This window comes from Dunckerocampus dactyliophorus, chromosome 4, assembly GCF_027744805.1.
Source record: "Dunckerocampus dactyliophorus isolate RoL2022-P2 chromosome 4, RoL_Ddac_1.1, whole genome shotgun sequence".
NCBI lineage: Eukaryota > Metazoa > Chordata > Actinopteri > Syngnathiformes > Syngnathidae > Dunckerocampus > Dunckerocampus dactyliophorus.
Window position 1 is genome coordinate 11,415,127 of NC_072822.1, and position 14,122 is coordinate 11,429,248.

The 14,122-nt window shown below is 38.7% G+C and overlaps 1 protein-coding gene across 1 annotated transcript in view; it reads right to left on the reverse strand.

The window, feature by feature from the left end:
- The window catches only part of bin3 (bridging integrator 3), a 41,797-nt gene extending 28,487 nt beyond the window's left edge, over positions 1-13,310 (reverse strand). The window contains exons 1-3 of the mRNA XM_054773025.1: positions 13,197-13,310; positions 4,334-4,382; positions 3,428-3,468 (exon numbers count right to left, since the gene is read on the reverse strand). Coding sequence (XP_054629000.1) covers positions 3,428-3,468; positions 4,334-4,382; positions 13,197-13,204 — 98 coding nt within the window. The 5' untranslated portion in view covers positions 13,205-13,310. The remainder of the gene's footprint in view (positions 1-3,427; positions 3,469-4,333; positions 4,383-13,196) is intronic.
- Between the last annotated feature and the right edge of the window lie 812 nt (positions 13,311-14,122).

The following is a 14,122-nucleotide window of genomic DNA, read 5'->3' on the forward strand; positions in this document are numbered from 1 at the left end:
GTAAGTGTCTAAACAAGCAAGCATGCAATAGGTAGGACCTTATACATCCAGGGTGCATTTTTCAAATTATTGTTGGTTCTCTCAATGAATTTGTGTTTGCTGTACTACTACTACTATTACTACTACTATTACTACTTCAAAATCTCTCATGCTGTGTTGTTGTGCATTTGCTGTTTTCAACATTGATAGAGAGCCAGACAGTGAGGCTGAGGAGAGTCAGGTGAGGCTTGAAGCTCTTTCCAAAAGGTGATAATAGGGTGGACTAATGGAACAGCTGCTGCTCCATGCCCCTCTGCCCCAATGTCAGCTCTGTGAAGCCACAAGTTTGGCGCAAAATCACATGTTGAAAACTGATCAACACAATACAATTATGTGACAAATGAGGAATAATAAGCCTTTTCGAAAAGCACATGATGGCTATACAAGCTTTGCAGTATAAAAAGTACACTTCATTACTTTTAATACACAATACAGAATACGCTCACAGTAATAATTCATGCACAGCACTATTGTGTTGCTCTACTTTCCTGTTCTGAGGCACACGAGATCTCGAGATTAAAACGTGACCATATTTGTCATTTAGAGAAAAGCTGTCTCACGGGAAGAGGGCAGCCAGATGTCTATCGATGGCATCACTACTGTGAATGATAATACACATAATATGGAAGTGGCAGTGCACAAGGAAGGATTGGAACTGCACATTAAGCGCTTTACACACACTATAAACCTTGCAATGCAACCTGCACTCAGTGTTTCCAGCGTCACTCATCTGAGTTCACCAGCTGTCGTTCAATTCAGACCTACTTCCTGGTACAGCATGCTAAACATCATGGGAACTTTTAGCGTAAAAATAAAAGCTAATCTATTTTACATGTGTCTTTTCATAACTACACATCAACATAAAATGACTAGTAGTAGCAGCTACAACTGTCATTATTTCAACTTTTATAATTTCTAGTTTTTGTTTCAATTTGTGGAAATAAGTTCAACTTAAAAGCATCGTGCTTAGGTCATGCATGCAAAGTTATAACATTTCAAAATGTACCTGCATTGTTTTGTGACTCAGTTAAATTTTTAAAAACGTCTGTTTGTCTAGTCCTACATTTTGTCATTGTAGTTAAAAAAAAAAAGTTAAAATATAGTTTTGTCTCATTCTTGTGAGCCACAATGTCATGTATCGCATCTGCTCGTCAGCTGAACGTATCATGACACCCCTACTTATGATACATATGGTATTGGAAGTAACTATGTCAAACTATGGGGAACATGAAGATTATAAAATGATAAAAACAAGAGCAGATCGGATGTTTTCAAAGCGTGAAGTCAAGGGAGGTGCTGCATTTTAAGAAAATGACAGAAAAAAAAATTATAGCACTGGCTATACTCAATGAGCAATTGTCGAATTAATTACTATCTAATCATATCAAGCAGAGTAGTTGAAAGCAGACAGTTCCTGTCCAACAAAAGCTTTCAGTGCTGCTCTTTGCTCTCTTTTATAAAGTACAGAAATGTTTATTTTTGGCATCCACACTAATCTTGTTAGTGGTCATGTGGCCACTGTCATTTTTTACAAGAGTGATTACATGCTTTTGGTACATCTACACCACACCTGTAGCGCCACAATCAACTCAAAGGACGCTGATTTGTCCATTAAGTCTTTGCTGAGCAAGATGAGAGATGATATACCCTGTAAGGCAAAGCACTAAACAGGAATCGCAGCTTTTTAGGTCAAAGATTTCCCATGATACACTGATAAGAATCTCATGGGTGGAGCACCAAAATGCCAGTACAAGCCTGCTGCTTCTGAGTCATTTGCAAGGTCTACTGGCACCACACCTTACTGATGAAGTTCACATGGTTCTTCATCATATTCCACAGGAGAGTTATCTTAACTTCAGGTGCACAAGTCTAGGGTGCATTTATCATCAAGACTTACCTAAGTGCAATGTTACTTGTAAAGAATATCATCGGTGTTTCAACCGAAATTCTACAACTTACATTGATTTTTAATTACACAAAAAACTTTGCTCACAGATGAGGTCAGAGGTTTTTATATTTATTTTTTCAAAACAAATGAAAAAACAAGCTTCAACTACTTTATGAATTCATTTAGCATTAATCACTTTATTTCTTTACATTTATTTTCTATGTATTTATCAATTATTTAAAATTTGATATCCACAGGAATTAAACAAACAATTGTAAAAAAGAATTTTAATTGCTAAAACATGAAAAAGTGGTAGGATTAAATAAATTCAGCTTCTTCCTTCTCCTTTTCAGACATTTTGAACTGTAATAAACCATTGCCATTACCAACTATCCACTACTATTTTAGGGCCCTATGATTTCCACATTAACAGAATCGCAAAATTGGCCAATAAAAACGGAATCTACTGTTAAACGCGGAATCTCGCGGAAATTGACATCATGTGAGGAGAAGGAACGTTTCTGTGGGGAAGTATTTCCCCAGCGGACGGCTCAATTGTGGCGGAATCTCATCACACAACACTAACCTGCCTCCGCTCCATTAACCCTCAAGGGTTAACATGTTGAAACAGTGTCCTGAAACAGCGGCCTGAAACACCGGCACTAGTTGGCGAAAAAACTCCTTCCTTACGGAGCGTGAATGGAAGCTAGCTAGTTAGCTTAATTTAGCAGAGCATGCTAGTGCGACTGTGTGTATACAACTTGGGCTGTATGAGAGTGTTTACACCGTGCTGTGTTTCACTGCTTGTTAATGTAAACAAGCATTTTACAATGACCGCTGACTTCGCGTAATCTCTTGAGTGAAATAAGACACACACAAACAGATGCAAAACACAAACACACTTCCGGCTTTCAAAATAAGACCCCTGTTCGTCACATCCTTGTCTAATTGTGCAAACTAAATAAGTGTGTCATAAAAATATCTTACATTAATAACAATTAGAATTGCATCGGTGACTACGTCTTCCTTAACCACAAGCATAGGTACTACAGGTGGAGGATTCTGTAGCAACATGTGCGGAAGCTGACATGACATTCCATCAGATAAGTTGGCATCCATTTCTGAATTACTGGGCAAAATTGGCCAATGATGTATTTCATCAATAAATTTTATTAAAATTTAATTCACGGGCATTTTATTTACTAACCCAGAAAGCACACACTTTATGCTGGTAAAATAAGTGTAAATGGTAAAAATTTAATTTGGAAAAACATAAAGACGGAATTTGGAAAATAATACGACAGAATTTGGGAAAAAAATAAAACAAACTTCAGAGGGCCCTAAAAGTAACTGGAATCCATATGCGTACGGACTTAAGTATCAGGTTTTGTTACAACCCAGATAAACATTGTGTTGTAAACTGCATGGTTCTGTGGCAAAACAATTATTTGAATGGAAGAAAAAAAATACATAAGTATTTCATTTAAAATAGTCACTTACTTTTGGAGCTTGTCATATTCTCTCTCAAAGTCTCTTTCAACCTGGAAAGAAAATTTAAAAAAAGCTAAAATCAATTACTTCATTAATTAACGTGTGGGCTCATTTAATGATTTCATCATAGCAGATGACTAATCACAAGGTCTGAGCACATAAGAATTCTGTCATTTCTAACCTCACAATGTGGGAGAATATAAAAGCCAAGAAGTCATCTCAGGGTTGACTTTCCGTTCAGAAGTACACATAAATCTGAAGCCGGATGTTTGGAACAATTCGAAGATCACTTCATTACATACTTACAGACAAACACTGTTTGTAAGTATGGTTGTGTTTGATTAAAACAGTCTTTGGATCGTGTACACCGAAATGTGATTTATTTAGTTGACAATAAACACTGTCAACCAAGTTCTCATTGGGATAAGGGATAATATAATTTGTGCAACAATGTCTGTAAATAAAATATGCTGGGCAGGCCACCAGGGAGCATGGCTTCCGTACTTGCGGTCATTAGAGTCCACATGTAAGCATTGCGGGTTTAAACAACGAGGGAGGTAGTTGACACTGTGTCATACAGTTATAGTGTAGTGTAGTGTAGTGTCTGACTTTAATTGGGTGGCCACAAAGCCTCTTCTTGATTATCGAGAATGGTTCAGGAAGCGGTCATTGACTTCTTGGGCCAGAGATCCATTACAGGGGAAGTGGCAGGGGGAACACCTACTCGTGGTCACTTCAAGGTAAACCACCTCTGCATGCTTACATGGCTCAAACAAATCGCCATTAAATACAGTCAGTTATTTGCCAGCAAGGGTATAATTTAGACTACTATTGTATACAGACTTTTAAACACACTGCAGATTAGTACGTTGAACATTTTGGAATTTAGAAGAATCTTTTCTTCTGGCCACTTACAGTTTTAGAGACAATCTGCTTCTTTGGCTGTCCAATCTTGAAAGGAATCCTGAAATTACACAAACAATCTCAGTCTGTCATCAGTTGCATGATGGGTGACTGGGGGTTAGTGCTAGTCTAAAGGGTGAACAAAAATTCAGGACCTTGACAGGGCCAATCTGAAGCTGTGAATTCCCAGTTCCACTCACGTGTGCAGAAAAACCCATGTACATTAACTGCATGTCATCACTAAACATGCAGTATATCCCTCACATTTCAGCAACCAGTTTTGTTACAGTATATCTTCTCAAGAGACGATATAAAAATAAACTTAAACATTAGGGTAGTCAGTGTACACCTTGTATACGTTGTGTATAAGTGTGAAAAGTGTTTGCCACCTTCCTGATTTATTTCTTTTGCACGTTTGTCACATTTAAATGTTTCAGATCATCAAACTAATTTAAATATTTTTCAATGACAACACAACTGAACCTAAAATGCAGTTTTTAAATGAAACTTTTTATTATTAATCGAGAAAAGAATTCCAAACCTACAGGGCACTGTGTGGAAAACTGACTGACCCTAAACCTAATAACTGGTTGGGCCACCCTTTGTGGCAACAACTGCAATCAAGGGTTTGCAATTAATTTGCCATGAGTCTCTTACAGCGCTGTGAAGGAACTCTGGCCCACTCATCTTTGCAGTATTGTTGTAATTCAGCCACATTGGAGGGTTTTCCAGCATGAAGCACCTTTTTAAGGTCGTGCCACAGCATCTAAATATAGTATTCAGGTCAGGACTTTGACTAGGCCACTCCAAAGTCTTCTTTTTTTTCGTCAGCCATTCAGAGGTGGACTTGGATCATTGTACTGCTGCAGAACCCAAGTTGCTTTCAGCTTGAGGTCACCAACAGATGGCCGAACATTCTCCTTCAGGGTTTTTTGGTGGACAGCAGAATTCATGGTTCCATTTATCACAAAAAGTCTTCTAGGTCCTGAAGCAGCAAAACAGCCCCAGACCGTCACACTACCACCACCATATTTTACTGCTGGTATGATGTCCTTTTTCTGAAACCCAGCGTTAATTTTACGCCAGATGTAATGGGACACACACCTTCCAAAAAGTTCAACTTTTGTCTCGTCAGATCACATCATCATCAGAGTATTTTCCCCAAAGGTCTTGGGGATCATCAAGATGATTTCTGGCAAAATTCAGATGAGCCTTAATGTTTTTTTTGTTCAGTAGTGGTTTTCGTCTTGGAACTCTGCCACGCAGGCCATTTTTGCCCAGTGTCTTTCCTATGGTGGAGTCATGAACACTGACCTTAACTGAGGCAAGTGAGACCTGCAGTTCTTTGGATGTTATTGTGGGATCTTTTGTGACCCTTTGGATGAGTCCTCGCTGCGCTCTAGGGATCATTTTAGTTGGCCGGCCCCTCCTGGGACGGTTCACCACTGTTGCATGTTTTCGCCATTTGTGGATAATGGCTCTCACGGTGGTTCGCTGTCCCAAAGCTTTAGAAATGGCGTTATAAACCTTTCCACACTGATACAGTAGATCTCAATTAATCTCAGTTATGTTTAAACAGCAGGGGAATCACTTTTTCTCCACACAGGGCAATGTAGGTTTGGATTGGATTTTTTCTCCCCCTTAATATTAAAAAGTTTCATTTAAAAACTGCATTTTCTGTTCAGTTGTGTTGTTATTGACTAATATTTAAATTTATTTGATGACCTGAAACATTGAAGTGTGACAATCATGCAAAAAACTAAGAAACTAGGAAGAAGAAGAAGGAGAGGTTCCGCAGGTCCTTCATACCGACCGTATTCTTTACACTGTATTCTTTACTTGCGTATCTTGCTTACTGCTGTAACAAGTGAATTTCCCCGCTGTGGGATAAATAAAATAAAGTACAAATACAAGAGGGCAAACACTTTTTCACACCATTGTATGTGTCATGAATTTTGGTGAACTGTTTGGAACATGGAAGGTGAAGTGTCTTACTACAGTGCTAACAAACAATGTTCCAAAGAACACTTGAATCTCGCACTTTAAGAGTTTGAAGCGGGGTCCATCCACAAGCACTGTGTTACGTGCGAGCTACGTCACCATGTTGGAGCATGTTTGTGACAATGTAAGGTTAGTTTAAAGCATTTATAATGATATGATGACGATGACATAGCAATATATATTAAAGTGATACTTTATTTTAATATGCAAACTGGTTAGAAAATAACTTTAAATTTTGCTTGCTATGTCATGCTTTTGCTACCTCTTTCAGGAGATTGATCCAGATTGCTATACACTGAAAATGACCCAACAGTCATTATTGGCTACATACTAAAGCTGGCACACATTTTTTCAGAAATACTACATTTCCGTAAATTTTGGTCTCCCCTGTAATAGACAATGCACCCCAATCAGCCAGGTGAATGTGCATTCTTCACTTGAACAAATCAATAGCACACCTTGAATAAACAACTATTTTCCCCTTCAGAAAAAATACTGGCATCTGTAATCCCCTTTACGATGACTCCTACCACCATGTGTCATGGTTGATGTTTTTTTACAACACACACTTCCTGCAGAGCAGAAATTGCATCTGTAAAGCTGAAGTTTACAGTGAAGTTGATAAAGAATGTTCTGGAGCAAAAGCTACTCAACATTTAAATATTGACCTGAAATTGGAAAAAAAATGAAGAAGCACTCATGTTTGCTGACAAGAAGAGAGCATAACAGGCTGGCTAGAGAGGGTTTGGTTGAGAGTACAGTAGTGTACACAAAATAATGAAATATTTTATTGTATTGTAAAGTATCATTATTTGCTTGTAGAAAAAATGATTATAAAAATGCATTTTATAAAATAAATAACGCCTTTTTCCCAATAAATGCTTTATCCCTAATAGACACCTGGTACGGTCTGCAGTTGATTATATAAACGCCCCCGCCACCGCTGTATATGAAGAAATACGTTAACAAAAAACTTTTCTACACAGTTGAAAAAAGTCAGAGGCCCTTACTTGATTTGTTTTGGCAAAAGAAGATGTTTCGTTCTTAGTTAAAACACACACATCTTTTATCCCCATTTCAAAACCTCGCCTTGCCTTAATAAGTTGCTCCCCAGCATCATAGTGCTTTGTGAAGCCAAGCGACGGAGAACACTGCCTTTACCAGAAGCTCTAGCTGCTAGGTTGTCATTGATACAGCGCTAATAGCCTGAAATCTAAGCTATGTGATGGACAGTTGCGGCTGACAGGGAGGGTGAGGCAGCAGCTGCGTCAAAAGAAAGGTGTGTAGTCTAATGAGATGGAAAAGAAAGGGTGTGATGTAGGGCAGCATTGTGCAACCAGGAAGGAATGCGACTCGTGTGAGGTAGAGCCTTTTGATGACAGCTCAATCAAAAGAGCACAGCGTGGCCAAACAAGAGAATTAGCCTAGTCAATTAAAAAAATACGCTCCAAATATTCTTTGATAGTTCCTGCATCAGCATCACACTTTGGCCTGTTTTCACTCAGGGCTGGAATGCATTTGAATCATAACTCTTTTGTTTCTTTTTGGCACATAAGAGTCGTTTCATTCCGGTGAAAGTGAGCACTAAGCCATTTGCAGTATAATATTATGTATTATGGTAACAGAATTGTTACTTGAATTAGCACATTAGGCTGATTACAATGATGCTTTAATTGACTGAATTTAGGGACTGCCAGCAATCACAAGTAAGATATAAAGTCGTACCTCGCCACATTGTGGTTCGAATTAATTCACTCTATCAAGGTTTTTCAAAAATATATTAGTTAATAAATCATGCTGGTTCATGGTGGAGTATGGCCTATTAGTAGGAGTGTCACGAGACGAGACAATACACGAGATTGGGTCTGCGAGAACAAGATGATATTTTAGCATTACTTTTAAGAAAAGTACAAATGAAAAAATATTTTAAAAATATGTGACAATATATTGCAATCTACTAATTTAATTTAGTTGACTATGGCCCATTAGTTTAAAAAAGTTAAGCATTTTCAAGCATAAACATGGCCAAATTAATGAAAATACAAATATAAGACATTCAAAAGACGTGAAGAAGTGTAATACAGTATCTGTGACTTATGTGTGCCTTTAAGAAGCGGGGCCTGGGAGGTGACGTGTGTGGCATCAGCTGACTAGAGTTAACTGTTAGCTGAGTGCTAGCAGCAGCTTAGCAGTGTAGCGAGTGGCTGACAGCAGCTCCTGTGTGAACGCTAACTGCATGTATTCTTTGCTTGTTAATAAAACCATTGAAGTGAATTTTGAGTCTCTCCTTAACCACAAATAGCAGCAGTAGAGTAGTATACAGCCAGGAAGTAGTACATTGTCAATGCTATTGTTTAGTCTATAATATCTTATTTATGTCTAAGATTAATTGGTTCGCGTCTGGAACCAATTAACCGCTATTAACGAGGGACGACTTACTGTAAATAATTTAATAATAATTGCATTGCTTATATGTAATGTCATTTTGCAAATATGCATTTTTGCTGTTTTCCACTAACAATGCTCCCAATAAATCTGATGAGGATGAGGCACCTTTAATGTGAAGTTACACCTTATAATTTTAAGTCCCAAAGTCCATCTCATAAAACGGTAAAGAAATGTAACATAGAAATATTGTTTTCACTTTTTTGACCACAACCAAACTTTTCAGCAACTACAGACCTAGTGAACAGTGAAAAACACACAAAAAAATTAATATAATTATTTACATTAGTATCTGTAATAAAAAAAAGATATATAAATTGGATACATAATCTATTTTTTGTTTTAACATTGTTACTACTGTAGTAGTGGGTAGCATGTTAGCCACACAGTCAGGAGATCTGGAGGACCTGGGTTCGAACCGCCGTTGGACATCTCTGTGTGGAGTTTGCATGTTCTCCCCGTGCGTGTGTGGGTTTTCCCCAGGTACTCCGGGTTCCTCCCACATTCCAAAAACATGCATGTTAGGTTAATTGGAGACTCTAAATTGTCCATAGGTATGAATGTGAGTGTGAATGGTTGTTTGTCTATATGTGCCCTGCCATTGTCTGATGACCAGTCCTTGGGTGTACCCCACCTCTCGCCCAAAGTCAGCTGGGATAGGCTCCAGCATACCTCCACGACCCTAATGAGGACTAAGCGGCATAGAAAATGAATGAATTAATTATATTTATAACTGTATGACTGTTACAGTGTTACTTAAAACCTTGTCTGTATTGTTAATACATTTTTATGTTGTTGACAGTTTGACCCTGGAACAGATAAATTCCATTTCCATTATTTGCAATGAAGAAATCTGTTTCAAAGTGCATGCAAAAAAACCCTCTGAGGTTCTATAGTGAGATCTTGTTATGACGTTAAAAAGATCATAAAATCATGAGAACTTATTGGTAAACTTTAACTTTCCTGCCGATGTGTTCAAACTGCACTCTCAAAGTTTGACTGCAATGGACTACACGTCACCACCGTCGGAAAGCACGTAGGCATAAACAAAGACATAACAGTCTTCTGGGTGATTATGCACGGGCTGGAACAGCCAATGGCTTTTCACTAAACGGCCAATGCGCTCACCCTGAGAGGAGACTGCGCATCATTCGACCTCAGCTCTTCCAGCGAACACAGAGTGCCAGTTGAAGATGTTGGGAAGCGGAATTGTTCTGTTGATGACCCCAAAGTCAAAGCTCTCACGTCATAGGAGCAAAGTGTGCAGGCCACACTGGAATGCACCCCTCAGCAGAGTCCATAAAGGCCTCTTTTCACTGCTGGTGCACCCCACTCTTGACCTTGTGTTTGGCGGTGCGTGCTGGGAGAAGCATTGCTTGCCAGCTATTGATGCCAGCTGAACTGAATGACGCCATATTACTTGCTCGATAACCATCTTCCTTCAATTTTACACCAAGAATGTGTCATAAAAAGTGAATGCATGTGCAGACATAAAAAGGACTTATAGACTTGTTCTCCCATTCTATCATTATGAATAGTGAAAAGCAAGCACGAGCACCGTGATCAACTTTGCTTGGCTCAGATCCACATAAATGAACATACTATATATGCCCATGGTTACATTTAATAGCTAAATTCAATATGACTAAATGTTATTACATTTGGTTAAGATCTATTTTATTTGCGGAACCAAAATAAATTAAAACAATTTTGAACACAAATAGGCCGAAAGCCTTCCAATTCACAATTGATCCTACATTTTAATGAAAGACGCCCTCATATCTTGCAAGACTTCAGCTCCGTGAGCATCTAAACCATCTAAACAGCTTTTTGAGCCCACAGATTGACAACAATACTGACTCACCATCGATGCAAGCCCGGGGTTTGTTTTCCAGAGAGATGATAATATTGTGCAATGATGTGCGGGTGACAGGCAGCGTGCTTTTACGGTCCATTGTTTAGCAGTAGTCGAAAATGTAGTCTTGGATGAGAAAGCCATCAAAACAATGCCATTGTAGAAAGTTCTGGATAATTCTTTGTCACTTTAATCCAAAATGACAAAACACAACTAACACACAAGCGATTTTGCTCATTAGAATGGAAGTGATGGAACCATACTTTAAAAGAAAATGCAAGTTTTGGGGAATTTTGCCCATCATCCACAATCCTTGTGAGACTTGAACACACATCTGTTTCTTTTCTGTGTGTTATAAAGATATAAAAACAGCTACAAAGAGACAGCTAAGAATGCACTTAATGAGATGCAAGCTTTCTGAAAAAAAACAAAAAAAATCATCAACAACGCTCCATTTACATAATGTGACCTGCATATTAACCAAGCTACAGCGACATTGTTATTACTATTGTTATTAACATTGTTAGGCCGAAGAACTTACTTTACTGGCGTCGTGACACCTTGCCACACCACATCAGCTAGCTACTAGCTGGATAGCAACTAGCTTCACCCCACACTCGCTCATAGCGCATCAGCGCCGCGCTCACACCGTGTCAGGCCGTTACCGAAAAGTAACACCACATACTGCAGCTGCGGCCACTGCTGTTGTGTTTTTGTTTTCGAGTTTGGAAAAGTTAACGCTCGGTGTAGCGATCGTTTCTACGTGAAATCAATGCGCCCGGAAGGAAGTTCCAGCAATGATTCAAACGACCAAAGTACAGCAAAATACTGTACGTATTACATGTTATCATGAATGCGCCTGTTGCTACATGGTTACAGCATGGATATAAAACGATAAAACGTCTTTGGAGTTATTCTAATAGTGGGCATTCTAGGCGAAATGGGTGTGTCCCATTATGTGCGGTAATGACCTGCTTCTTTTTATCTGTTTTTACATCTTTAGAACGCGCAGAAAAGAGAAAGACGCACGTTAATGTCTCAAATAAGGATTGTGGATGACGGGCAAAATTTTAAAAAGTGCAGTTTTCGTATAAGTAGCTGCTGTCATCATTTCAGTTTCTTTATTGCCTTCCCATGATCCTAAATAGTAGTCTGTCAAGTTTTTTGTTACCCTAGTTTCATTTTCGCAACTGCCAGTAGAAGAAGGGAACATACACCACAAAAATATCGTCTCCCAGGCACACAAAGTCATCTCCCTCTGCAAGTCTGTCATGTGTCATTAAAGGTTAAGGGTGAGGACTAAGGATTTTAATTTTAAATATATTACGGCTAACTTCTTTTTACACTTGTATGGCATTTAACAATGTTAAAATGTTACATCACCTGTACAGTTACTTAATGTTTTATAGTTTTATAATGGTGCTATAGGAAAAAAAATAAGTCTGCACATAATAAAAATGACCCCTTTCAGACAGCCAACAATGGCATCCAAAGGTGTACCAAATTCCTAAATAGTCTACCTTTACAAATATGACTACACAGTACAACCGCACATACCTCAGCCATGGTAATTGCTAATATCATTTAAAAATAGAGCACCAGCAAGACACTTCCTGGTTCCTGTACCATTTTGACTGACGGCGTGGATTGTTTTAGTCACAATGACTTGAATAGCAAAATGTTGAAACAATTGATTTGATATACATCTTTATTTGCTTTATCTAATGCTGCTTGGACACTGTCAGAGAGGTATTATTTTAACAATGTTTATAATTGTGGTTTTATGGCTGCACTGCATTTTATTGATCTCAGAGTGAGCAGGTGTACCTAACAATGCAATTTAGCTAACCCTCTTAATTTGTAGAAACAAACCGGAAGTGAGTGCACGTTTTTGCTACCTCAACTATCTGATACTTTTAAGTTATTTTGCTTTTCAGTCATTAACCTACCGCAACACGCGAAGGGTTGTATTTGTAGAAATAGAAAATTTGTAGAAGTTATTAAATAGACAATTGTGATAACAACTGTGAAACTAGCTCGATGTAGTGCAGTCTTGACAAGACGCTAACGCGTGCTAGCAACAGTTCCATTACTGTAAACAGAAGATGACAGCCCTTTAAAAAAAAAACGTCTGCTGTCACCAACATGAGTTAACTTGCTCGTTGCCTCGCACTCCAGTTATGCTCAAGTTAAGTTTTGATCATAAAACAGAATAAAAGAAACTAACTTGAAGGTATGGTCTTTTCATGTCATTCCGCCGTCGGTTGTACGAGCAAGTTAGCTTAGCATGCGCCCTTCGCTCGATGACCACTTACAACCTTCTCCAGTTGACATACAGAGCTTTAGTCTACATTAACCACACGATACTTAACGGACAGAATTGGTTTTAAAACTCTTAAAGTGACTTTATACCTATGCGCATTTCGAAAAACGCCTAGCGCTAACTTAGCCTGAAGTTAATGCCCATACTGTTTGAGCTACCAGGAAATAGCCAAAACCAGGATAGGTTTAGCTCACCAGCCTATAGCAATTGGCGCCGAATGCACGGGAATAATTAACGTTAAAGCAACTTACCAGCTCATGTTTGCGCTGACTTCGAATCCACTTTCATTGAGCAATTGTGTTTTCTTCCGAGGACCTCATCCCTTTCGGCCAAACGACGGGGCTCCAAACAGGAAGTTGGAGGATCAGTCTCTTGTGTTTCCTGAGAGCAGCATCAGGACACAACTGACTAAGTTTGACTTGTAATGTTTCATTATTAGCATTAAACTTGTGTTTTTTTCGCATTTTCTATGTAAATCAAGTGCACAAATGTGTAGAAGGGCAAACGGGGGTATGCAGTATCTTTCTTTATTCAAGTACTTACATAGAAATGACAAAACATTTGCATGACAACAAACTGAAGTGCCAAGTAAACAGGGGAGCACATGTCCCCATCACAAAGAGAGTAAAATTCATTTCAATATTCAGCTCATCATAAAAGGACCTTATTATAAGGTAATAGAAACATGGAAAAAGGCCAATAAGACACCCACAACATGTTCTCTGAAAAAAAAACAAAAAAATAAAAACCAACAGAACAGTTACCCCATTGTGCGTCTCAAATCGTCCATCTTGAATGGTTGTTATCCCATTTTCCCACCCGTTGTATTTTCATGCATAATAAAGAAATGAGCACCACCCGCACCATCGGCGGCCGGCGCTTTGGAACATTTCCGTGCACATGCAAACATGAGGATATACTGCAGTGAAAAGGAAACACAACACAACATGGGGGGGGGGGAAACTGCTCGCGTGAATACCGTAGTGTTACCGTAGATGGCCACATGATCCCTGAAGCCACGCTGCAAGTCCAGAAAGTAGCCTGAACTGTCTTACACACAAGCCTGTTGCCCCGAGGCCATGTTTACAGAGACCAAATCAAACAATTAAAAACACAAACATTAGCATAAGGCTGCCTTCCACTTGCAAGCAGACTGAGGTCACTTTTTTTTTTTTTA